Source organism: Mesocricetus auratus, unplaced genomic scaffold, assembly GCF_017639785.1.
Source record: "Mesocricetus auratus isolate SY011 unplaced genomic scaffold, BCM_Maur_2.0 Super-Scaffold_100676, whole genome shotgun sequence".
In the NCBI taxonomy this organism is placed as follows: Eukaryota; Metazoa; Chordata; class Mammalia; order Rodentia; family Cricetidae; genus Mesocricetus; species Mesocricetus auratus.
The window spans coordinates 93,258,024-93,285,764 of NW_024429266.1; the positions used below are offsets into that span (position 1 = coordinate 93,258,024).

Consider the following 27,741-nt stretch of genomic DNA (forward strand, 5'->3'; position numbering starts at 1 on the left):
ATATATATGTGTGTGTGTGTGTGTGTGTATTACTTAGAATGATATGCTTCCGCAGTAGTCTATAGAGTCTATAGAATGTCAAACTAGGAGCTACTTCTGAGTGTAATGCATAAGCCTAAAGCACATGTGCAAAGCAGTTTATCTATACTTATGTATAAAAAGAGAGATGCATACATGAATGTATTAGTGTGTATAGTCAAATCTCTAGGCTCAGTAAAGGTATACAAAATGGTTTTATTAAAGCATTACTTAACTAAAAACATTTGCAGCATTTCCATGTCCAATAATATCAAGCAATAATACATCTTTATAGTAATTTGCAGAGAAACTGAAAGAAAAAATGACATCACAATCTGGTGTGAAATTCTATCATGTAGCCGTGATAGGTCTAGGACTTAATTAGATCTAGTAATCACAGAGTAATTTAATTTCTTATTGATCATCATCTTATCCTTAGTTTGAAGTTGGATGGTCATGAGATTCACTAAGTTTTCAAAGCTGCTAGGAAACTATCCGTACACTTAAGTAGAAACTTATCAAATAATAATAGCACAGATGCACTTAGATGAGCATGATCCAATGAAAAAGCTCTGTGCCCCATAAGCATCCATCATTCAAGAAGGATGGCATGACACTGTCAGGTAGCTGAGCTCTGATAGCCCTCAGGATCAAAAGCATCAGCGTTGCATAAAGTACCTCTTTCTGGGACCACTTTGTATGCATTCTTGCTCTTTGAAAAATATCTCATCCTTCCTCCCTCCCCCCCAAAAACGTCAATATGAAGGAAGCAAAAAATTTACTTAGCATATGAGAAGACATGACTCAGAAATAAGGTGTTTATGTTTTTATCTAGGTTCTGCCACTAATTTGAGCATGAACCACAACTTTTCAGGTGTTCTTTCTCCATCGTTACATAGATATATAAATATATAGATAGATAAATATTATTAGGCCCAAGTAAATTCAGTAAGGATGACAAAGAAATCATTCAAGAAAAATATTCTTGAAATTCACAGGTAAGTTATGGAAGGCATTCTAGATAGGGAAGATAAAACCAGATGATTCCCTTCTCGCTATATATTGTCATATTTTTACTTCTTAATTCTTACTTATGTATTTGTTTGTGTTGTTGTTGTTGTTGAGACAGCCATAGCTGTCCTGGAACTCACGTTGTACACCAGGCTGGCCTTGAACTCAGAGAGATCCACTTGCCTCTGCCTCCATGGTGCTGGGATCAAAGGCATGAGCCACCCCCACCAGGCTGTTCTTAATTGTTTTAAATAGAAGGTCATGACAATATATTGGACTTCCTAAATTAAGTGTAAAAGGAATTGTAGGAACTGGATGCCTTAACTCTGTGTTTAATATCTACTTAAGTATAATCTTTGCTGCACATTTTCTGTAATGAATATTTATTTATTTTGGTTTTAAATTGGCTTTATAAAGAATGTGGTAATCAGTGTAAACACCAAGTGAAGATAGAGCTTTGCTTACACTTCATCTGAATAGAAATCATCTCCCCCAGTTGCCAATGCATGATCGGTGTTGGGAGAGGCACCCACTCCAATTAATTATTCAGCAGTCACTTGACACACATGAAACAGAGAAAATAAGCAAAGCAAAGCCAATGCTTCTGGGAAGACAGACTATGCTTTAATCATCCCATTTCCTATTTCTTTGATAATCAAAAGAATCCAGCCTTTTGTTTCCCTGCCATGACAAGGGGTGATCTTGGCGTTCTCTTTCTGCTCAAATTTTCAAAATGAATTGATGCTCAGGACAATTGGGATAAACTTACTTTCTTAGGATTTTTCTTAGGCTTCGGGCACTATATTGCTCTAATGTTCATCCTGATAATTCCAATTTATGAACCTCACAGAAAGAACTATGCATTTGCCAAAGCAAAATGTATTTTGGAAACATCTAATTCTGTTCCTCTTTAGCATTACATTTTTTTTCAGATTTTCTCCAGTCTTAACTATTCCTGATTATGCATGATCCTTGGATCCCTACATTAAAATGCATAGAAATATTTTTAAAATTCATTTAAAACACTCTCCCACACAGTACAAGCTGTCATTGTGTCATATTTGCTTCTTAATTTAAGAAAGGAAGTTATATTTCATTAAGTTGCCTTCTTTATCATTTAAAGTGGCATTAGGATGCTTAGAGAATTATTTTCCCTTAAAAATAATATTTGCCATTCTTTAGCAAACAGTACAAATATATGCAACTGCAACTTGTACTACTGAATTCATCTCATCTAGCTATTATATTCAAGATTCACAATTCAGTTAGATTTGGTAGAGGAAAATGATGTTCTGTTTTATTTTTGTAAAACATGAAATCTGATCTTGTGTTCATGGAAATTTACCAGCAGAGCTGAAGTGCAATATGGGACATGGGATAGAGTCATCTCTAATTACTTATACCAAAGGACCTACCACAAACCCCGTGAAAACACAGCACAGTGAATAACTCTTGAACACCCTACCACTATACCCATGAAAGCCACAGAATACTCCCAAATAACACCTCTCTTTCTTTCTAACTAATTCTCCTTGCTGTCTAAGCAGTTACAAATTTCATCATGTCTTGCTTTCTTTAAGAGCCAAATGAAAGAGAGAGCTACCAAGTCTAATAAGAATTACAAAGGCTGGCACTTCTCAGTAGTATCAGCCAAAGGAGTAAAAAGTAAAGAAAAAAAAAAAAACAAGAGCAAACAGACATCACACAATAAAACACAGCCACACATAGAGCTTTTGGACCCTGTTTTCCAAATCAGACATAATTATAATAATTTACCTTTCTCTTCACTTCAATGCTATATGCTATGTATCCATGCACTGGCTGCCTTGATTTGACCCCAAGTTATGTACCTAAAGGAAACCAAGATGCCCCTCTTTCTTAACCTCTATCACATTCATGCTTCATCCTAAACATATCACTCACTCACTCTTTCTCTCTGTCTCTCTCTGTTTATAGGTCATGGTCATAAAAAAGTAAAAATAAAAACACAGAAAACTGTATTTTTAGATGTGAAGGGGTAAAAAATATGACTTAGATGTGCTTTGTTTTAAGCCCCAAAGACCACAAAAACAACTTGACTTCTTCTACTCACAGAAATGTCATTAGCTGGGTATCTTTGGAAAAATCTCTTCCCATCGCTCACATGCATCCTGTCTAATGGCCTGGACAATCGTCCTGATTCAGAGACATCTACATTGCTCTAGTACTTTTGATACGCAGCATTTGTTAATCATGAAATACATTATCTGTTCTCTACCAGTGTTCAACATTGGCTGGCCTGTCTCACACCTGAAGAAGCCAATCACAAAATTCAACTTAAATATGGCAAATTTGGGGATCGGGAGGGACATAACCATGGAAACCAATACTATTTTCCAAACTCTCCTGTCTGTGAAGGGAAATCTCTTCTTTTGCCACAACCAGGATCAGGTCTTAGCTCTGCAATGGTTCCCAGGGCCTACAGATTGTCAGGTGTGCTTTGACCAGTAAGCTTGTGGAGAGCTCTACTGTGAATGGTCCAGGGCTGCTTACCCTGTGCTTAATTTTCTCACCAAACACATGCTCAGTCTTCTAGATGCTTGTCAATACCTTACAGTCAAGGTCTACCTACTATAGTTACTGGTGGCACAGGGCCATGTTGGTGGGCAATGACCGTCAAACTAGAGGAACCTTGGGTTAGGGTTTTAGGGAGACCATTCTACTAGTCACTTGAAACGAGGTAGACTTGCATGGAAAAGACCCTCAGGAAGTGAGGGAAGCCTGCCCGTTAAGAGGCTGCAAAGGGAGGAGCTATCTGTGGAGGGCAGCATGGCCTTGTTGGACAGGCCTTCACCTGGAGGCATCAGAGGAGGAAGGCCCCATGCACTGGCCTCCTGCCCAGCCCAGGCCGAGGCTCCACAGGGGGGTCAGGCAGGCCTTACCTTGGCTGCAGTCCTTGCCACGGAAGCCGGTCCTCGAACAGTCGCACACAGCCTGGTCGTCGACCACTGAGCACACGCCTCCGTTGAGGCACACGCCGCCCTCGCCCTCGTCGCCCGCCTCGCACGGGCTGCCCCCACCGCTGTTGGGCGGCTCATCATCCAGCTTGACCTCGCCACTGTCCACGGGCAGCGCCTGCGACGCGTTGACCCGCACGTCGCGGATCCAGCCCTTGAAGGGCTCGCGCTCCCTCACCGAAGCCAGGGTGAGCTTGAGCGCAGCAGCTCGCAGTTCAGGGGGCAGGCCGCCCACGAAGAGCCCGCTGAACACCGTCATGTCCCTGCGCTTGGACTTCACCTCCACCCACTTGGCCTCGGCCTGGTCGATGTAGAGCGTGGTGTTGCGGAACTGACGTCGGATGCGCACGCTGTGCCAGGCGCCGTCGTTGACGGGCGTGTCTGCCAGCAACGTGGCGGGCTCAGCGCAGAAGATGGAGAAGCTGAGCTGCAGGCGGCCACCCCGGGTCAGGATGAGCTCCAGGAAGTCGCAGAAGCCCTCGTCGTCGAAGTAGAGCACGAGGCCCCGGGCGCTGCGCGTCTTCAGCTGGAAGCTCATCTCGCTCTCACAGCAGGCATTCCACTTGGGGAAGCGTGTCCACTGGCCCTCTGCACCCGGGAACTCCAACCCGCTGCCCAGCTCTGCCCAGCAGCCCAGCAGCAGCAGCGACAGGCATAGGAGAAAGCAGCCCCCGCGCTGGACCAGCGCCGACCCCATGCTCGGGGCTGGGGTGCGGCGGGGGGGAGCCGGGGGCGACAGGGTCGCAATGGTCCTGGACACCGTCACGGAGAAATGGGGGTCTACAGAGTAATGGGAGGGAGGGGGAGGTGGGAGCGGGAGGGTCGCACCCTCCTTTAACTCTTTTTTCTTCTTCTCTTCCAGCAGCCCCTTCCTCTCTCCCAGGAGTCCCCTTCCAACTGGAAAGCGAAGACCCCAGTGGTACAGGGTAGCCACAGAACTTCCAGGCCAAAGGGAGGAGACACTTTGGAGACAACGTTCTGAAAAAGCCAACCACCGAATCTCAAAAAAAAAAAAAAATTCACTGATCAACTAACTGATTCATTTGCATCCAATGATCCATTTGCATCCAGTGATGTGGTTCCAACAAGTACTTCACTCTTCCAGGACCAACACCTGTGTGGTGCCAGCGACAGGAAAGCAGACTCGGGAGGCAACACCAAGCCAGAAATTCGTTAGTTATCTTTGGCCCTTGGAAAGCTTCAAGGACCCTCCCGATGCTGGCCCCAAGCAAAAAATGGAGAAAGGACGCGAATAACACCAGAATAACTTCAGAGGCCTGCTTTTTCTGCCATATCATGGGCTTGCAGTACCATTGGTGCCAAGGCCAAATTTCTTGTGCATGCCTTCCAAGGCTGATTTTACTGTGTGTTTACCAGCCCTGTCAGTAGGACTCAATCCCTGTTGTGAAACAGCCAGAAGCTGTTAGATAGTGAAATCAAATCCCAACAGTTCTTCGATTTTTCTCCCTCTGATTGGGTCACACTATGATGCCAGCGTGTCAATTGGTTGTATGTTGGTGATGCATTTTGATTATATTTTGTCTTTTTATAAGGACCCGGAAATCTGTGGAAATTGAAAATAAAAATTAAGGCCTGTAGTCAGTTGTAGCAGTATACAAACCATTACTCAACTGGGAGAGCAAATATATAACCAGTGTTTTTGTCAAACCAAAGAATTAGTGTTGCTGGATACAGGTGTGTGTGTGTGTTCACAGTAAGACCTAATATTTCCTACTATTTAATGTCACACTTTTACAGCAAGCTACTGCAACCTTGAGTTTACCGTTATCTGTTTACTGGTAACCAGAATTTTGGAGACAATTTGGTCATATTTTTCTTTCCCCCTGTCCATGAAACTTGTAGTTTCTGAAATGTATGAGGAGAGAAATGGAAAGTCCTTTAAAAGGTTTTCTGTTTACACTGTGTGCTACCTACCTGGAGAATTAATAGAACCTGTGCAGACCGACGTCAGTTAATACACAAATTGATAGCAAGTAAAATACATCAAACTTTCAGCAGGAAGATGCTAGCTTACATTTGTATAGCATTCCTACCACTTTCCTTGTCTCCCAGACAACAAAAGTGGAGTGGCTTCCTGGGAGTCTTGTTAAAATTTCTAGCAAATATACACCTCCTTTTTACCAAATACATAATCTGTAAAAACATAGATCATCTAACAGGGACCACACTTGGCAATATCTGTGTCTTTACTGCCATAATATTAGTTATTTCAAAAATGGGTATTTAATATTCTGCCTAACAGTAATGTAATCTGACTCCTCCTCAAGTCTTTATCTGGCTGCCAGCCATTAGGATTTGTGTGGTCAGAATAGCAGTTGCCATATATGTCACCTCAGCTGTTACGGCTCCAGGATGCTAGAATTTAAAGCCGTACCTTTGAATCACTCACTGTGCTATTAAATCACTTCTTTTTATTTAACTCTAATCTGACAGGCTTTTGAAGTGGTAAAGAAACCATAAATCTTGACGGAGGGGCTGTGGATTCTTTTAAACCAAATAACTCACATTTTGAGAAAAAAAATTAAATGTCATTTGGTTATTTTAATCTAACATATCACCCTCACCATGTCTCACTATCTCCTAGACACACGCACACACACACACACACACACACACACACACACACACACACTCCAAATTTATTGCTTGGACACAGAGCTCACTATCCAATTAACACTTCTCCCCCCTACAAGCTGAAACTAGCTGTAATTTATGGCTCCGCATTGTGGCTGTTCCTCTCTATGTAGGGAGCTGAAAGCTTTTCTCTTCAGTTCAGAGCGATCCCTACAGGTGTCAGCTGAGAGCCATCAAGCTAGGGGATCCCACTTCAAGTTCCTCCCAGATGAAATTGATGACAGGTTCTCTTCTTTCAACACATACACACCACAGACACACCATGCTCAACACAGGGAGACACAGACACACACATACACACACATACACACACACACCTCACAGACATAATACACTCATACACTTCTCCTTATCAAATGATAATGAATATCTCAGTTGCCTATTTATTACGGCTGTACATTCCTCACTCTCAGCTATAACAAGTCATATCTCTCCTACTTCTATGCCAAACCCAATGAGAGGAGCTTTTAAAAATGATCAATAATAGCATATTATTCAGTATACTTTCATGTTTAAGAAGGGTGTGGAATATGGTAAATGTTTGGCATTTAGCAAAATTAGTCTGGTCTTTCACAAGAGCAATGCTTTGAAGTCATTCTCAGCTTGTTTCTGTCTCTGTGTCTGTCTGTCTGTCTCTTTCTGTCTGTCTCTCTGTCTCCATCTGTCTCTTTGTATGTCTGTCTCTTCCTCTCTCTCTGTCTCTCGTGTGTGTGTGTGTGGTGTGTGTGTGTGTAGGGGAGAGAGAGACAGACAGACAGACAGACAGACAGACAGACAGACACACAGACAGAGACAGACAGAGAGAGAGAGAAACAGGATAGAGACAGGCTGGGTTACTGACTGTTGGAGCTTATTATTGTATAATTTTACATATATCACATAACCTTTTTGCCCCCTCTCTCCTGGCCTCCTCCTCTGGTGTACACCTTGACCATTTTTTAAAGGATGGAGGGAAGGAGGAGAAAACCTGGAAGAAATATATATATATTCTTCTCACAAGGGAGGTCAACTGGTTCTCCCAGTTCCTAGAGGAAGCTCATTGTGTGAGAGACAGTATCTGTATTTATATGGAGAAAGAGGTTTCTCTCTTGCTCTCTCGGAGCCCAGAAAAGACCTGGAGAGTTCACAAATTAGAGGATGAAATAAAGGGATCTGAAAAACAACCATACTGCAGCCAAAACTAGAAGCGCTCTAATTCAAAAGCTGCCTAACAGCCTCATTAATCTTTTCTTTCATTTCTTGAACAAAATTCATTCCCAAGTCGCTGGAAGGATCAATACAGTATGCTGATAATCTGCAGTTGCATTTATTTTATCATGTTTTCAGTGACACACACACACATGCTCTCTCTCTCTCTCTCTCTCTCTCTCTCTCTCTCTCTCTCTCTCTCTGGCACACACACACAAACATGCACACACACACACACACACCTTACCATAAAACCTTTCTATATATATGCCCATAAAGAATTCTATGAAAGAAATGTGATAAGTTTTATCTTTTTGCCTCTGGCTTTTGCAAAGTACCTCAATACCAATGCACACCCAAAATTCTTCCTGGCTTTCCCGCCCAGTCGCTGAACACCATCCCTAACACCAGTGCAGTTTCTTGGAACCTCAAGTCTATCGCACAGATTAAGGGTGGGCACAGTCAGACTGACAGGGTAGAGAGAGAAAGAAAAAGATGAAGATATGTTTTATTTTATTGTTTTGCTTTCTAACTGTCTTTTCCCTTTCTTTCTTTGGATAATAAATCACTGCATTTAGCCTTTAAGTTACTACCTAGTTCCACCATCTCGTCTTCTTGCCGTTTGAAAGGCTACATGCAAAACAAGCAAAATCTACACTCCTCCACCCTCCCACCACCCATCCTTCCCTCTGTGTTTGTGGAAGATCCTGGCCCAGTTACAACAGGGAAAGATACCCTTCTCCAGCTTGCCTCGCCCCATCCCCTCCCCCAGACCAAATTGAGCTCCTTTACCTGCCTGGTTATTCCCCTTAGCTCCAGCCAGAGCCTGAAGCATGCATCGGTCAAACAGAATTTCCTGAGGTCTAAGGATAGGGCGACTGCTGCTGCCTTTTTCCGAGGCGTCAGGCTTGAGCGTCTATCTCCAAGAGTGCGGAAGGGAAGAACATGCAACGGCGGGGAGCAGCCTGGGGAGCAGAAGCAGGAGGAGGAGGAGGAGGAGGAGAGAGGAGGAGGAGGAGGAGGAGGAGGAGGAGGAGGAGGAGGAGGAGGAGGAGAGGGAAAAGGGGAAGGAAGAGGCGGTGGTGAAGCCCGAGAAGGCTGGGTTACGTGACGCCGGGTGCTGTCCTTCTGAAAGAGAAGGGCGGAGCTGAGCTCTCTGCAGTACCATGGAGAGCAGCCGGCCGGTCCTCTGCCTGGGGAATGGGTGGCCTCAGCTGGTAGCTGCAGCCCCTTCCAAGTTCAGATGCCCCCCGAGAAGCAAGGTGGCTCTATCTTTGCATCGTCCCCTTGCAGGGAGAATCTGGGGGCGGAGACTTGCCACGAGCACTTCTTACTAGTCACTCGCCACCCTCCCTTCCGAGAGAGAGAGAGAGAGAGAGAGAGAGAGAGAGAGAGAGAGAGAGAGAGAGAGAGAGAGAGAGAGAGAGAACCAGAGTCACGTAGCCTACTGAGCATGCCCAGGCCCCTGCTAGACCCACGAAAATCTTGTGGAGATTCCACTTCTCCGGGATTTAGTCGTGATTGGGCGGGGGTACCTGAGAAGATTCCAGGAAAGGACTCGGCAGCTAAAGGAAAGGGACAGAAACCGAGGAGTCAGTGACTAAGATGAGCTCAGGCTGCATGTGTGCACCGGGATCTCATCTTCTGAATCCTTGCAAAGACAGAGGCTCTTTGAGGAATTCAGGGGCAGGCGGGACTCAACACCCGCACCGACTCCCTAATACATCCAGCGTCCCTGCCCCACCCCTTGTTGTAGCCCTGGCCTGAGCCATCTGCCTATGCTGTGATAAAATGACTTTAGAGAGACCCACCAGGCTATCTCGCCAAGTTGGAGACCAGACTCGTGGATCTGACAAGGTGCTCTCCTGGCAGTCTCTCCTTCCTCCAGCTTTCCATTCTCTGTCTCCGCTGTAGGCATCCTGAGCTGAACCAAGTTCTCTACCTATTTAACTCTTCCCTCCATCTCTTCCTTCCTTTAGCCTCTGGTAAAACCTGGAAAAAGTGCAGCACAGTGAGAGCCTCTCTTGCTGTGCAATTGGGCATGCCCAGTAGGCATTTCTGTATCTGGTGAGGAAGGAGTTAACTCTAAGGGAGAGCTTGCAGACAAAGTAGATAGAAGTCTGGAGTCTGTGGCTTTAAATTATGCGTTCAGTCCTTTGGACATTTAAATTCCTATCCCCGTTATATTTCTACCACAGGTTAGTTTTAGAGTAAGAATGCCAGATGTTTTTATTTCAACATCACAGACTTGATAGCCTCAACCTCAAATGCTGAGGTAAGAGTATTTTCTGCCTTCGGGCTCTTTAAAGGAATAGTGCAAGAGGTAGGCAAATTCAGGAGCCTTGAGATTTTCAAATACAAGATTCTCTTCCATCCAAAGGAAATTAGAACTCTCCCCTAATAATAAGCATGCTTACATTTCTGCTGTTTTTGTTCAAATATATAAGTAACCTGAACAAACAATCCCTATGTTTATCTCTATTTTTAATGCCCTTAGAAAAGCAGGTTCTAGTGATGACATGTGTAGAAAATAGAATCAGGATGGCTGGGTGTGAATTCCATCTCTGGCATTTACTAGTTGTGACCTTGGCATGACACTTAGCCCTATGATACCCTAGCTGCCAAGTCTATATGATGGGTCCAATCACAGTCTCCACCTAATGTACATGAGTGCATGAATACAAAAGTATTCTGATTTCTGCTTTAAACCATTGCTAGCTATTTTGATGAGAAACTCCAACCCAACTCTATTCTGCTTGACTCAGTGACAGGCACCTTGTAACCTAAGACTCCTGACCATAAAACAACAAGGGCCAGATTGTTCTTAAAAAGTGCTTACTTGCATTTAAGTCACCAATTAAATATTAAAAGTATAGTAAATCTCAGAAAATGTGTTATTGAAGTTATGATACTTGTAAGTAGACATGAAAAAAAGATAGTCAGCTGGACTCAGGGCCTTTTCTTGTTTTCCTGGCATTTCCTGATAGTCTCCCAGGAGAAAGTGGGGTAAACAGTGCACCAAAATTGGAATGGGCCAGAATTGTTGATCCAGAAAAGGAATTGATACAATATATTTAAAAACCTAACTCAGAAAGTATTCATGATACTCTCAATATCTGTGAATATTCTTCCATGAAAAATTGTGGCTCAACAAGAGTTTTCCAAGAAATGCATTGAAGACAGGCAAACAAGTCTGTTGATCTTTTGCTTGAAGTATTAAGGAAGATTATTTGTCCCACAAGTGCCTATGAACCAAATAACTTCATAGTTTATGTAATTTTTATTATGAAAGTTCGAGTTATTCATTACTTATTTTCATTGTAATGGGATCAGAACCAAGGGCCTTATAGGTGCTAGGTAAGTGTTGACCCAAAAACCATGCCCCAGCCCTCTTTTGCCTTTTCATTTTGAGTCTGGGCCTCACTGTGTTTCGAGACTGGCACTGAATCATGGAAACTCACAGTCCTCCTGCTTCAGCTTCCTGGATAGCCAGAATTATAGACCTGGGCCATTGGGTCTGTAGATTTTGATTTTATGTTAGATATAACAGTACTTCTATGGAGTCATGATATTCCTCCATCTGTCTTCTGTGGTTTTCTGATGGAAAAAAAATCAAAATCAATTAACACTATTATGCCTCCTTTATAGATTTTAAAACAAAAAGTTCATATATATACATATATATACATATATGATAAAGGACAAGACTAATTCCCTTTGAAGTTATCAGATATACGATGATTGCAGTTAGAGTGGCACACAGCTTTATTTCCAGCACTCAGGAGACATCTCTGTGGATCTCTGTGAGTTCAAAGCCAGCCTGGTCTACATAGTACCAAGAAAGCTAGGGTTCCACAGTGAGATACCATTACAAATAACAAACAAACAGATAAACATTGCTCATGGTGACTAGACACAGTGGTAAGGGCAGGTAATCACAGTTATTGGAGAGAGAGAGGTAGAAGTAATGCAAGTGTCAGTCCATTTTGGGCAACTTAAGAAGACTCCGAATTAGCTTAAAATTTAAAATACCTCTGATGACATTTAGAATATTTACCAAACACACGCAAATCCCTGTGTTTAACATCTCCCCCAATACCCAGCAATACATGAATACATGAACACATGAAAATAGACTGTCGTGTGTAAGTAACACACGACCAAAGTCTCTTGTTCTCCTCTAGTTAACATATGGAAGAGAAACTATCACCATGTACTTAACATGAAAGAAGACTCATGGTACAATTTAGTGGTAAGCATTAATTTATTCTAAAGGAAAGTTTTCTCACTTTAATTTTGTCTATAGCCATATTTATACGGTTCTGCTGTTTGCATATTTTTCTGTTTAGTTTGATTTGTTTTGCTTTGTTTGTTTGCTTGTTTTAATCTATGGGCATGAGTTTCCTCACAAGTAAAATGAGGATGAAAGTGCTCTGCTTTATAAGACAGAATAATAACTGTGCCATGTTCAGTGTCAGTCATGGATTTACTCTATGCCAGCCAGTGTTAACATACTGAATTAATTTACTTAATCCTTGCATTCCCCCCCCCACCAGACTAAAAGTTGTTCTTTCATTTCACCAATGACAAAAGTGAAGCAGAGACATTAGCCATTATAGCCAAAGATACAAAGCTAGTAGATACATGTGTGAACATCAATACAAATACAAGACTGTCTTTTGGCTGTCTTGATTCTCTCTCAGCAAATGATTCAAACAGCCCAGTGGTAGACAAAATACATTTTTGTAAGAATTTTACTTAAAAATTTAGGAAAGAAAAGTGTCAAGTTTGGAATTTCAGAATGCCACTGTTAATGATTGTCTTGGTTAGCTATTTTTGTCATTAGTTAGTTTTATTCTTTTTGTTTGTTTGTTTTGTTTTCTAATAACTTGATACAAATTCCAGTTATCTGGAAAGAAGAAACAACACTGAGAAAATGAATCCATCAGATTAGCCTGTAGACAAGCCTATAGTGTATTTTCTTGAGTAATGTTTGATGTGGGAGCCCAATCTAAATTGGGTGGTGCCACCAAATGTAGGTACTCCTGGGATGTATAAGGAAGAAGGCTTAGTAAGCTGTGGACAGCAAGCAAACAAACAGCATATCCTCTGTGACTTCTTCCATTCTTGCCCCAAGGTTCCTGCCTTGAATTCCTGCCTGGAATTTCCTCGGTGATGGACTGTGACCTGGAAATGAAACAGAAGTGAACTGAGAATGATTTAACCTTAGTATTTATCATGGCAATAGAAACTGTAACTAAGACAAATACTTTATGTTTCATTTATTTAATTATGTTAAACCTTATGGGCAAGGAGTTTTCATGGGGCTATCATTTCTTTCATGTGAAAAATATGCAAGGTTAATTGTTTTAGATTTAAATTTGAGGTAATTTAACATTTGTCCAAACAAACTAATACTTTTCTAGCAGGTTGGAACTAAGATTGATTTCTTCCAAATCACCTTAGGGAATCTACCAGTTACCTCTGACATTAACATGTAAAGGATTTCCATTCCAACCCCCTTCACTGCTCAGAACAAATGAGATAATTGTGAAATCAAAACAAATGTTTATGATTATGACTGATTAGGAGAATTTCTGGCAAACTCACATATGGAAACATAAACATAATACCTCACATCTCACACTGGTAAATACTTTACAACAACGAAAATGGAAGTGCATGGTCTCCCCCACCCCAAACAAATACATTTCTACACGCTATTAAATTTTAATGGGCACACTAACTTGAAAACTAGTCTCTACACTAAAAATAAAACTAAGTGGTATGATTTTTTTTGACTGAGAAATGAAGTCAGTAGGAGAAGCTGTTTTTATTGCTGTGATCTTAGCTTGTGCTTTAACATTAGGGAATCAGGGTAAACAAGTACTTTCTTAATTAACATGACAGCAAAGAGGAAACGCTGAGACCCAGGCATGCCATCATGGAGGTTAACTCTGAAAGGGGCTTTCCCCTTCCTAAGTACATGACATAAAGAGACAAAAATGGAGGGAAGCAGCAGTTATTGTGTAATGAATACCTTTTCACTTAACAAGGGACACACTTTAAAGGAAGGGGATAGGATTCGTTGCTCCGAAGGGATTTTTTTTCTGGGATGAGATGATAAAAGTGAGGCTGTTTTAGATTCTTACTCATTTTACATCTATTTATTTGTTTGTTTGGTATTGGGTAGGTGGGTGGAGGCTGGACCCATGTGCTGCAGCATGCCTGTGGAGATCAGAGGACAAGGAGGAGGCATCAGCCCTCTCTTTCCCCCACATGGGTTCTTGGGATGAAATTCATCAGACTTGGTGGGAACATCTTGACCCATTGAGCCATCTCACCAACCTTGGAGCCATTTTTTAAAAATGAATCACCCTAGCTCTTCGATGAAATTACATAAAACTTCAATTAAGTTTCAGGTTGATAGTGAATTCTTTTAGTTTATTATAGTTATCATGATTGCATAATTGAAATGCTGTTGTTTAGTTCACAACTTCCTTTAATATTGTTTATAAGCATTGTAACTTGATAGTGAAATGCTCCTAAAATGTTTGCTTTATCTAAGTGGATAGGAGTTCTGTAGTTAAAAGAGATTGATTGGTAGTTATTGAGCATGCTAGCATGTAAACCTCATTTTAGATAACAATAATTAGACAAATTTTAAAATGCAAGGACATGAAATCAAGTCTAGGACTCTGGACTCAGTTATGAACTGAAATAAGCCTACCAAGATTTACATGTGAAAAAACAGCTACATAATTTCCCAGGAACTCTCAAAGATACTTTTGGAAGAGCTAAGCAAACATGGTATGTTAAATACTTCTGTACTACTTGAAAAAATATTCAGCATAGTAAATTAGACTGCTTTCGCATAAGTGCCTAATTTTTTTGGCAATCAGAAGGCAGAATGAGATTTCTAAATGGCTACAGATCATTAATGATAATTATTACAATATCAGCTAAAGTGGAGAAAACACACGGGTAGGTCCTTGAGAATAGTGGTTAAGTTCTAAGTGACACACCTGCTAGAGAACTTCAGTGTTGGATCCCTGCAGTGTGTTTAATGGACAGTGTTTTAAATCTGGGGCAGCACAGATGCCTGTGTGTATTCTACCATTCCTAGTAATACTTTGTTTCACAATGTAAAAAAATAAAAAAGAAAATCTGTTAAGGATAGCAGTTGCTAAACTAAGTTTGTGAGACACTCCCATTGGGACTTGTTTCTCTTAATGATGCTGATGGGTTACACACTTGAGCCTTCCACTGTTACTGGATCTCTGTGTTTGTTTCTCTTTCCTCCTCTACACATATCTTTCTTTGATGCCCTTCCCCAAAGGCACCCTAAACTCAGTCTTTCCACTCTCAAGTGCTGGACTCTGGGAAAGGGATTTTTTCATCCTTCAATGTCCAACTTATTTTTTTCGAATCTCTGGAAATTGTTTATTTCGCCAACTACACTTAATTTTCTTATTTTGATTGTAAAGAGAAGAGAAAAGGGATATTATTGAATTCTGAGATGTCAATGAAATTCAGAGACTCAGTGTGTCCTTGCTTCATTTTGATTCTCTCTGCAATTCCCTGTCATGTGAATTTAAATATTTTATGGTTAGCTTCTTAATGCAGACTATGTTGGTTTTATTTTGTTCAAGTGTATCTGTTTATTTCCCATCCCCATTGCTTTTCTAAACTACTGTCCTCTCCTTTTACTATACTTTTCAGCCTCGTTGTTCTTTCAGAATTCTTGTTATGTTAATGCATCTGCATTAAATCCTTGTTGGTAAAGATAGTGCAAAGGCAAGAATGCATAATGGGGGACATCCTTCTGTATATATGTTTCTCTTATTGGTTGATGAATAAAACACTAATTAGACAGGTAGAAAGTATAAGCAGGGCTAGGAGAAGAGGAGTACTCTGGGAAAGATAGGCAGAGGAAGCCTGCCAAAGCAGTCTCCGTGTAGTCTACAAAGGAGTAGAAGGTCCAGACATGCTCCAGTAAGCCAAGACCACGTGGAAATACAAAGATTAATAGAAATGGTTTAATAATTAAGACAGAGCTAGCCAATTAGAAGCCCTAGTCATCAGTCAACAGTTTTCTAATTAATATAAGTGTCTGTGTACTTATTTGTGGATGAGAAAGGTGGCAGGACCAGGCAGAACAAGAAAAATTGCCAGCAACACATGCATACATCTAGGTTTTTTTATAATAAAGGTATGCTAGATATTTCCTCTGTAAATACACATATTAGAACAGTAGTCACCTCTTTTTTATCACTCCTGTGTGTGTGTGATGAAATCACTTGAGAAGTAGAATAGAGCTTTATTCTTGCCGAGGTAACCAACAGTAATGTGTGGTGAACTCACATATACCTTGTTTTTGTGCAGTATTTATAGACATCCACATAGAAGACATTATATGAGAATCTATCTCACTATATCATTCTATCACCATACTTTGCAAAACTAGGATACTATAAATGTAATGCATATTTTTTATTCTATTGTCCTTTGGATGTTTTAAGAGTTGCGTATAGCCTTTCTCCTGGTAACCGGCTACTTGCTGTAGAAATGGGTAAGTTCATGAAACCTGGGAAAATGGTGCTGGTCCTGGCTGGACGTTACTCCAGACTTAAAGCCATCATTGTGAAGGACATTGATGATGGCACCTCAGACTGCCCTTACAGCCATGCCCTGGTGGCTGGAATTGACCACTATCCCCAAAAAGTGACAGCTGCCATGGCCAAGAAGAAAATCGCTAAGCAATCAAAGATCAAGTCCTTTGTGAAAGTTTATAACTACAATCACATCATGCCCACAAGATACTCTGTGGACATCCTCTTGGATGAATTGTTGTTAATAAGGATGTCTTTAGAGACCCAGCCCTGAAACGCAAGGCGAGGTGGGATGCCAAGATCAAGTTTGAGGAACTATATAAGACAGGGAAGAACAAATGGTTTCTCCAGAAGCTTTGCTTTTAGGTATATTTTTGTTTCCATCATTAGACGTTTAAAAAGCAAACAACAACAACAACAAAAGAGTTGCATAAAGAGTGAAAGAAAATAGCCCAATAAAAAAACAAGCAGGACATTATCTAGAGTTGATACATCTCAGTGCATTTTAGGAATGTATAGATCTTAATATTTCAGAACAGTTCTCTAGTGATCTTAGACCAAGTCAGTTCTCCTACCTCCTGGCTTGTGGTGGTAAAAATAACTGTAGAATATGCTAGGAATCAAATATTTTAAGACAGGGAGACTTCTGATAGCTCAAGTTTTGTTACTGCTTCCCTTATGGAATGTAGCATCTTGAATCAGAAATTTTACTGAAAGCAGACTTTCAACATGGGTCTCAGTGGGTCGTTATTGCATTTGAGGTACATAACTCAGGACAGGCTGACTTTGGATTTCCTAAACTGGGGTATAAGTGGCACTACACCCACCATGGGCAACACCCATGCCTCTGTGGGAAATGGTTCACAGGGAATCCTGGGTTTCTGTTGCCTGTTGCTATCAACATCTATAAGCAATCAATCGCTCAATGGAATGTGTTGTGTATAAGTATATCCTATCTCATGAAGCCCAAGCAAGTTAGACAGCAAAGCAAAGAGAAACTATTTCACATGTAAGATATTAGGAAAAGAAAAAGGAATATTCTAGCTTACCTGTTTTTAATAGCAATGATACATTAAAATCAAGTATTTACTTTAAAAGCACAATATTAAACAACATAGTTTAGAACTCTATTTGACAACATTTTTTCACCAAGGTATAATAAAATATCAAGATCACATTCTTTTGGTAATTTTTATCCTCTTCTCTATAGATTATTCTCTTTCTTGTTTTTTAACACCCCAAATTAGTTTTGCCTACTTTCTCAATGCATGTGAGTTATAGTATATTTCAATATGGCTGCTAGCAGTATCTTTTTCTCAACTTGATGTTTCTGTGATTTTTTTTTTTTTTGGTTTTTCGAGACAGGGTTTCTCTGTGGCTTTGGAGGCTGTCCTGAAACTCGCTTGGTAGTCCAGGCTGGTCTCGAACTTACAGAGATCCACCTACCTCTGCCTCCCCAGTGCTGGGATTAAAGGTGTGCGCCACCAACACCCGGCGATCTTTTTATTCTGAAAAAAAAGCATGTGACAGTTTTCCACCTTCTACCCACTGAATAAGAATTAGTAATCTAATTTTACTTATTCTAATTAATCTCACTGCCTTCTACTATGGCTTAATTTTTTTTTTAGCCACCAGATGACTAATAGTGTTTAGTGCCTATTTATACATACATTGGCCATTAGTTTATCTCCCTGTGGGAAGAAGTCTATTCAAGTCCTTTGTTTACTTTATTCTATTCAATTACCCATCTTTTAAAATAAATCATAAGAGTCCTTAATATGTTGTAGATATAATTTCTTTTATGGCTAAACACATTAAAATATTTCCCTGACTCTACAGTTTGGCAACAGAAAATTTAATGTAATCTAAGTTATTATTATTTTCCTCTTTGGCTACTGTTTTTTGTTGTTGTTTTTTTAAGATACTTTATATTAAGACATACTCTTCTATGTTTACTTGTAGACATTTAAAAATCCTAAACATTTGACTTCTACAAAAATAATTCAATGAATGTAAAAGACTTTTTTTTCTTCACTATTCTCTATTAGAAATCAAATGTCAGATTGGGGAAATAGCTCAGCAGTTAAGAACACTTGCTGTTCTTCCAGAAGACCCAAATTCGTATTTCTGCAATCATGTCAGGTGGGTTACAATGACATATTCAGGTGATCTGATGTCCTCTTTTGATCTCCATGAAGTACCCACACAAATGGTGCATACAGACATACACACCAAACAGGTGCTTGGAAGTAAAAATTACACAAAATAGACTGTGATTTTGGGGACTCCTTTTGTTTGATTGGTTTGGTTTACTGTTTGTGTGTTATTGTTTCACTATTTTTGAAAGAAATAGAGGGAAACAGAGAGAAGATCAAATTTAGTGGGTGGGGAGGGTTAGGTATTTTGGAGAAATTGGGGAAGAGAAAAATAATTTGTATTGAAGGGTTAAGCAGGAAGATCATGTGATCAAGGATTTCCTGGAATACAATGGGAGCTTCTCTCAATAAAATAAGCAAACTTTCTAAAGTAAAAGGTTCATTGGATCAGGGAGAATTCTCAGTAGGTAAAGACACTTGCTGCCAAGCTTGACAAACTTATGTTCAGTTTCCATGCCACATATGATGGAAAGAGAGAACTGACTCCTACAGTTGTTTCTTTGTCCTTCATACTGGTGTATCTACTCTGATATATATGTACACACACACAGTGAAAAAATATAATTAAAGTTTATGTTTTGTTTTGAGTTTTCAAGACAGAATTTCTTTGTGTAGCTTTGACTGTCCTGGAACTCAGAAATCCACCTGCCTCTGCCTCCCTGAGTGCTGGGACTAAAGGTGTGCACCACCACTCCCCAGCTTAATTAAAGTATTTTTAAAGGTGCTTGTAAGTGAAATTATATCTATTCTATCTATTCATTATTAAGTTATATGTTCTATCTTTGCTGTCTAAACCAGTGAAGTTCTTAATAGTGATCCCTAAAATCATATTTTACTAATTTAACATTATGCATATATATAATATTTACATATATTTTCTTTTTCAATCAAATAAATGTCTTTTAATCACAGTATGTGATGTTAAATCCTACTGAATGCTACCAAAACATGATTAAAAGGATTATATCATTTTCAATCTTCTGTTAATATGATACAATACACCAGTTAAAATGTCAAGTTGTAACCTCTTTAAGATTCTCTTTTAAATTAAGTTCTCATATACATAAGTTCATGATATATTTTATTTAGGAATAGTTAAGCCAGGCAGTGGTGGTGCATGCCTATAATCCCAGTACTTGGGTGTCAGAGGCAGGTGGATCTCTGTGAGTCCCTGGCCAGCGTGATCTATAAGAGCTAGTTCCAGGACACCTAGGGCTACACAGAGAAACCCTGTCTTGAAAAACCAAAAATGAATATATAAATGAAATAGTTAAATTAGGACATCAATACCCTAACTCATGAATGAGTACAGCCTGTAAGTTGGAGAATAGTTCATGCCATCTTCTAAAACAAGTTAAAACTGATGTAATCTTCCTCTCCTCCACTGGGTCCATTTTTTTTTCTTTATTAAACTGATGATATTTAAGTTGTTAGAAATGCATCTAAGCTTATAATAACATTACTATTCATATGAAAGGTACTGCAGAGCCTCTATTTTTCCAGGTATCAGTGATTTTTCCTTGTGTTTTTATCTTCATATGTTATAAAAAAAAAGAGGTATCAATCTTTCACTTTTTATTATAGATTTGTCTCCATGACTGATTTGTTTCTGCTATTGTGCTGACTGTGATTTCATTTTCTTTTGGATTGAAGAACACTTCTAATGTCATTCTTGAGATATAGACTTATGCCATTGTTGATTGTCACTCTTTTTTGAGACCATCATAGAAAACTGTACATTCATGTCATAAGCTGAGCTTTACTGGATCAGATATATAATATTTTTATTATGGCCCAGATAATAGCTTTTATTGCTAGTCATGTCAAAAATGCCATACTTCATTTTTGAATGGAATTAAATGACTTCACTCTCACATTTCTGCCGTTTTGCCCCTTCGATGTCTACTTATTTCACAATTTATTCCTTTTGAAGCTTTTAAGAAATCTCCAACATATCTCTCTGTCATCAGTCCCATTTCTGTGATGATAACTAGCTGAACCCTGACTCCAATAATTTCTCTCAAAAGGCTAAACTTGAGTTTATATTACAGCACTCTCCATTCTTTTTGGTCTGCCAATCTATCCCCATTTGAACAAACACTTTCCAAAAGATCCTTGCCATGTGTAGGTTTTGAACAAGCTGTTCTTGTCTAATGAAGACAATAGTGACACTGCAGTAGTGAAAGAGCCATATGACAAGTTCTGCTTCTGTGAACACGTGTCACAACAAGTACTTACGAGAAAATCAAACAGTTGGCTTGAATTCCTTCTTGGTCATGGGACTTCAAAAGCATATTGTTCAGATAAAACTCCTCCATCCAAATTACAGTAATAACAATAAAATAGAACCTTTGAACACACAGTGTTTGAGAACTAAGTATTTTTTTCCAATATACCAAAAGTCCTGACTATAAATCAGCATTTTGTTTTCCTTTCTGTATCCTTCTCTGCCCCCCCCATTTATATTTTAGTGGATTAGTTAGGTAATTTGAAAAGTGATTAATGAAAGCATACACTTCATGGTACTCCCACTCTAATTTCAGTCTAGGAAAACACAAGTTTAGCCTTCTGTATTACAAGATAATTGATCTGATTAGATTTTGAGAGCATGATTAGTCTACCCTTCAGGCAGAAGGATATTTACCCTGGAAATGCAATAACCTATTGTGTTTGGATGCTAATCATGCTTTGCGACTGCTGTGTGATGGAATCCCATTCTTCAGAGTACACAGAGCAAGTCCAGAGCTTGGGAGATGTTGATGGAGTCTGCACTCCTAGTACAAAACTTAAAGGATTTCAGAAAACACAGTAAGTATCTTAGGCACTGTTCTGTTGCTTCGAAGAGACACCATGACTGGGGTAACTCTTAAAAAAGAAAGCAATTAATTGGGGCTTATTTGCAGGTTCACAGTCTTGGGCCGTTATCATCGTGGCAGAAAGCATGCGTGGTAGGAGGCAGGCGTGATGCTAGAGAAGTAGATGAGATGTACATTCTGATGCCCAAGCAAAGAGAATGACACTTGACTGGACACATTATGGGAGATGTCATTCTGTAAATATGTCTGTCTTATTGGTTGATGAATAAAGTACTGTTGACCAATAGAGAAGCAAGATAGGTGGGACTAGGAGTCAAGGAGGATTCTGGAAAATATAGTCAAGAGGAGGGAGTCACCATGTGATCCCTGGAGAAGAAGCACAAGTCTGGCATTCTCAGTAAGATAAGAACTTATAAAAATATATATTAGCAATTATGGGTGGATGATTAAGGTAGAGCTAGCCATTAAGAAATCATAACAAGCCGGGCGTTGGTGGCGCATGCCTTTAATCCCAGCACTCGGGAGGCAGAGGCAGGCGGATCTCTGTGAGTTCGAGACCAGCCTGGACTACCAAGCGAGTTCCAGGACAGCCTCCAAAACCACAGAGAAACCCTGTCTCGAAAAATCAAAAAAAAAAAAAAAAAAAGAAATCATAACAATAGCCCAACCACTTTATAATTAATATAGTGTCTCCTGTGTTATTTGGGGACAGAGACAGAGGCTGGACCCAGGCAGCTGGCTAGAAAGAATGCACGTTATAGATATGAGTTTTGGAAACTTCAAATCTCATTCCTTGTGACACCCTTGTTCCCACAAAAACCACATCCCCTAGTCCTTCTATTCCTTACAAATAGTTGCACACCCTGGTGACTAAGCATTCAGATATGTGAGTCTGTGTATACCATTCTTATTAAAACCACAATAACTAAGATAAGCAACATTTCAGTTCAGTAGTTAACACAAAGTATCTACAGCAAATAATAACACATGTTTTTTTTTCAATTCAGCAAAATTAGTCTTCCATATTTGACTTATTTGCTAACATTGATTTATTTAGCCTTTTATATGGCTTGACTGCTTTGAGTTTTTTAAACCATTTGGTGAGATGCTGGTGTGTGTGTGTGTGTGTGTGTGTGTGTGTGTGTGTGTGTGTGTGTGCACCAGTGTGGGGAGTACCACAGCACATACAACACATTTGGAGGTCCTTCCCTTTGCACCTTTACCCTCTTTGAGACCAGGTCTCTGCTGCTGATTAAGAAGTTACCTACCTGGAAAGATTCCTGAGATTGTCCTGCCTTCCCCGCTGCAGCAGAGACTGTTGGGATTGCTGGAACTTATGCTACTGCTCTTATGTGCTTTCTGCTCTTTTGTGGATTCTGGGAATGAGAACTCTGGTCAGGTTTGCTCAGCAAATGCTTTTTTCCACAGAGCTGTCTCAGTAGCATCCACTTGTAAGGAGCTTGGCCTCCAAGCAAGTGCCTCCCTCACCTTGGGCTGCACTGCACGGATTTATTTTGCTACTGTGGAAGAAGGAAAGTATCTTAGGAAACACTGTGGAATTGCAAACTGTGTCATTTAATACTTAAGGAAAAAGACTGACCGTGACATGGTGAATCAATGTGAGTTCAAGGCCAGCCTGGTCAACACTGCTAGTTCCAGGACAGCTAAGGCTGTTACACAGAGAAACCCTGTCTAACAAAAATAAAATAAATAAAAAAAACAAAACTAAACTAAACTAAAACCACTAACAAAAAAATTATGGTCTGTGTCCAGCTTTGGGCGGGGGAGTCCAAATAAAACAGAAAATAGGCAAAAAATATTGGCTTTTATTTTATTATTTTATTCTGTTTCTTTTTTTTTTCTTTTTCTTTTCTTGTCTTCTTTTTTATCCTTTCCATTTGGGGACTTTTAAACCAGAGTAACTAATGCTTGCTCTTTGGAAATTTAGTTGGTGGAAAATAATTATTGAATGCTACAGTTGCTCTTTACTTTAATTGTATTTCCCTAGAAAGAAGGGAATTCATATGACTGCATATACTTATGACTATACCTACAGATCCTGGCAATTGAGAATGTGAATATTTTCTTTAAATCTTGTGAGCAAGGACAGAGATCTTTTTTAAAATTGAAACTAGATTCTTATATTTGTTGAAGATGTTTTCTCTTTTCTATTGAATAATTTTAGCAAAACCAGGAGTTACTAGATGTGTGCATTAATGTCAGGGTCTTCAACTTGATTTCATTGGTCCACCTGCCTGTTTTTGTTCTAATACCAAGCTGTTTACATTACTATAGTTCTATATTAGTGCTTGACGTCAGGGATGGTGATGCCTAAGGAAGTTCCTTTGTTGTACAGGGTTGTTGTTGCTATCCTGGGTTTTTTGTTTTTCCATATAAAGTTGAGAATTGTTCTTTCAATGTCTGTGAAGAATTGTGCTAGAATTTTGATGGGGACTGAATTGAATCTGTAGATTGCTTTTGGTAAGATTGCCAGTTTTACTATGTTGATCCTACCTATCCAAGAGCATGGGAAATCTTTCCGTTTTCTGATAGCTTCTTTAATTTCTTTCTCTAAAGACTCAAAGTTCTTGTCATACAAGTCTTTCACCTGTTTGGTTAGAGTTACCTCCAAGTTATTTTATGTTGTTTGTAGCTATTGTGAAGGGTGATGTTTCTCTGATTTCTTTCTCAGCTACCTTTAAATAGGTATCCCCTATAATGAGATTGAAGACTACCTTAAATGCCATCATAGAGGCTCCATCCAGTAGCTGATGGAAGCAGAAGCAGAGATTCATAGCTAGGTACTGACTCCTGAAATCCAGTTGTAGAGAGGGAGGAGTGATGAGCAAAGGAGTCAAGACTTCGATGGGGAAACCCACAGAAACAGCTGACCCAAGCAAGTGGGAATTCACAAACCCCAGTATGACAGCTGGGGAAGTAGCATAAGACCAGACCAGGTCCCCTGAGCATGGGTGTTAGTTGGGGAGCCTGGGAAATCTAGAGGTCCTCTGGCAGTGGAACCGGTATTTATCCCTAGTGTACAAATGGGCTTTGGGAGCCCATTCCCTATGGAGGGGTACCCGCTCAGCCTAGATATACAGTGGGAAGGCCTAGGTCTTGCCCCAAATAATGAGACAGACCTTGATGATGCACCATGGGAGGCCTCATCCTCCCTGAGGAGTGGATGGGGGATGGGATGGAGGTTGGTGAGGGGAATGGGAAGATAGGAGGGAGAGACAACTGGGATTGGTATGTAAAATAAGATTGTTTTTAATTTAAATAAAAATTAAAAAAAAGAAAATGGATTTTTTTCTCTCATACAATACATCCTGACCATAGTTTCCCTTCTCTGTACTCCTCCCAGCCCCTGCCCTGATTCATTCATCCCTGTTTCCCCTAAGAAAAGAGCCAGCCTCCAAGAGACAACCAACACAACAAAACAAAACACAGTAAGACAAGGCAAAATCCCTCACTCCTAAGTGGGATAAGACAGCCCAACAGCAGTGGGAGACACACCTGACCCCACAGTTATGATCCCCACAAGATCACTAAGCTAAAATCCACAACTTATACAGTGCAAACCCATGCGGGCTCAGTGTTTGCCTCTTCAGTCTCTGTGAGCCCATGTGGAACCTAATTAGTTGATTCAGTGGGCCTTGTTCTCCTGGTGTCCTCCATCGTCTCTGAGTCCTACAATTGTTCCCACAGCTTAAAGGTAAGGGACCCAATGGAGACCTACAATTTATACTTCTGTCTTTGCATAATGTCTGGGTGTTGGTCTCTGTACCTGCTCACATCTGTAACATGAGGGAGCCTCTCTGATGACCACTGGACAAGGCACTGATCTATGAGTATAGCAGAATATCATTAGGAATCATTTCATTGATTTTTTTGTTGTGGTTGTTTTTAATTTTATTGTTGTTGTGTTGGAGGAATGGAAATTTATTTTTAACCTCTACCTCTTTTTAGCCCATTACTGTTTACAGGAATCATGTTCCTGGAATTACATTCACTAAAATTACCTGCAACATTTATCAAAACATGGATGTGCAGGACTTACCACATACTTAATAGATTTGGAATTTTCTAAAGATAAGGTCTGAGAATGTGTCTTTTTAACCATTTTCCCAAAAGAGCTCTCTTTTGTTCTAAACACGAAGGATTGTTGTCTGTGTCTGTTTGGTTTAGGAATTGTTTACATGGCTTTAGTTTAATAGTTTTGTGGGCAAGTCTGTCTTCCAAGGAGCTCTGTTATCTAGTAAGTTGTGTCCAAATACGGAGGCATATACGACTGCTTGTCTCAACTTTATAAACAACAAAAGAGTAGACAAGCATGATTGATAGGAAGAGTAATGGTTGAGCAAAAATTATAATTTGAATTTTTCTTTGAGGTTTTCTCGAGAGAGTTTATGGCTCATGTTATACTTTTACAGTCATAAGTGTGTCCCATTAGCATGAGAACAGCTGTCATACAGAGCAGACCAATAATCCATCTGGCTCTGCATGAGAGCACCCTTGTCCTGGAAACAAAGCATGGGATACAGAAAGGACACCAGCTTACTATTTATAATACTAGTATCAGTTACCTGATCCTATTCTCCTGAATCTAACAGCATACACTTAAATACCCAATAGAAGGCAGAAAGCTCATTGCTCCTGTGTATCAGTCTCACTATCTTTCCTGTCCCCCGTCCCCATTGATCTCCTTAAATATTCCTATAAACTTTGACTTTGTCCTCAATTTCCTTTTTCACCTCAAAGGTCACTAGTGTACTTCACGTATAATACAGAAAATTTGACATATTTTAATACCATCTTCTCACATTACCATTAAAATGACCAATCAAAATCATGATCAAATGTTAACCAACACTGGTATTTTAAAGTCATTTATCTGCAGATTAGCATCTTTTTCCTGTGACAGTTCAAGCTCAGAGGAATCAAGATGCGTAGAAGTCAGATTTGTAAGTCAGACTCTGAAGCCGAGGCAATAAGAGCATCAGTAACTTACTATATAACATACATATATAGCTTATAACAACCCTTGCAGGTTTTACTTGGAGCACCATTATCCTTGTACTGTTCACATTCTTCCCAGATTCCTTCCTTAGACAAGTTTAGCAGAATAGAAGAGGGAGAGCCATCTTCTTTCCTTCCTCTTCCTGTGATAAAATGCTCTGACAAAGGCAACAAGAAAAAGGCTTCCCAGAGCTCATAGTTTATGGCTATGTGCTGTTGTTTTGGAGCAATGACATTAGCGGGAGCTTAGGACGGTTGGTCACATCCCACCCACGCACAGCCAAGAAACAGAGAGCAGTGAATGACTGTCTCTACTGGATTTCCCTTTTTCCATTTATATGGTCCATTATCTCAGTTGGGGAAGGGTGTCACCCACACTGGGCAGTTCTTCCCACCCAGGATAATCTCCCATAGGCAGAACCCCACACTCAGAATCCCAGCTCCCTGACAATACTTGGTCTATCAAGTTGACAAGACAATCATGGATCTATCACTTGTGAACTTGACATTGAAACTCATCATTTCTTTTTATTTTTTTTAATTTAAATTAGGAAAAAATCTTGCTTTACATGTCAATCCCAGCACCATCTCCCCCACCCCCTACCAATTCCCCCAAGCCTTCACCCAATCCCCACTCCAGGAAGGGTGAGGCCCTCCATGGAGGATCTCCAAAGTCTGTCATATCATCCTAGGCAGGACCTAGGCTCTCCCCCATGTGTCCAGGCTGAGAGCATACCTCCTTGTGGAATGAGCTCCCAAAGTCCATTTGGATGCCAGGAATAAATACTGATCTAGTACCTGAGGACCCAAAGAATGCTGAGGCCTCCTCACTGACAGGGGATCTGGATCAGTCCCATGCTGACCTCTGAGCCATCAGTCTGGGGTCCAGGAGTTCCCCCTTGTTCATTTCAACTGTTTCTATGGGTTTCACTGCCCCAGTCTTGACTCCTTTGCTCATCATTCCTTCCTCTCTGCAACTGGTTTCCAGGAGTTCAGTTCAGTGTTTAGCTGTGGGTGTCTGCCTCTGCTTCCATCAGCCAGTGTTTTTCTTTTTGTGACTGGTTTACCTCACTTCTAGTGCCATGCATTTGCTGGCAAATTTCAAGATTCCATTGTTTAAATGTACCATATTTCCTCTATTCACTCTTCAGTTGAGGGGAATCTAGGCTGCTTCCAGGTTCTAGCTATTACAAATAATGCTGCTATGAACATAGTGGAAGAGATGACCTTGGTTTTTGACAAAGAAGCTAAAATAATACAATGGAAAAAA

At 40.2% G+C, this 27,741-nt stretch overlaps 1 protein-coding gene and 1 pseudogene across 30 annotated transcripts in view; one reads left to right on the top strand and one right to left on the bottom strand.

Annotated features, from left to right (window-relative positions):
* Nucleotides 1-9,790, bottom strand: part of Nrxn1 (neurexin 1) — a 1,058,108-nt gene extending 1,048,318 nt beyond the window's left edge. For 19 of the 30 annotated variants that reach the window (XM_040737015.1, XM_040737014.1, XM_040737028.1 and 16 more), the window contains exons 1-2: nucleotides 8,661-8,878; nucleotides 3,951-5,589 (exon numbers count right to left, since the gene is read on the bottom strand). In XM_040737015.1, coding sequence (XP_040592949.1) covers nucleotides 3,951-4,722 — 772 coding nt within the window. In that variant the 5' untranslated portion in view covers nucleotides 4,723-5,589; nucleotides 8,661-8,878. Of the gene's footprint in view, nucleotides 1-3,950; nucleotides 5,590-8,660; nucleotides 8,882-9,679 lie in introns of those variants that run through there. The other 11 variants (XM_040736999.1, XM_040736994.1, XM_040736990.1 and 8 more) reach the window with 3 other exon arrangements.
* A 6,646-nt stretch (nucleotides 9,791-16,436) lies between these two features.
* On the top strand, nucleotides 16,437-16,846 carry LOC101823795 (annotated as a pseudogene).
* The last annotated feature ends 10,895 nt before the right edge of the window (nucleotides 16,847-27,741 follow it).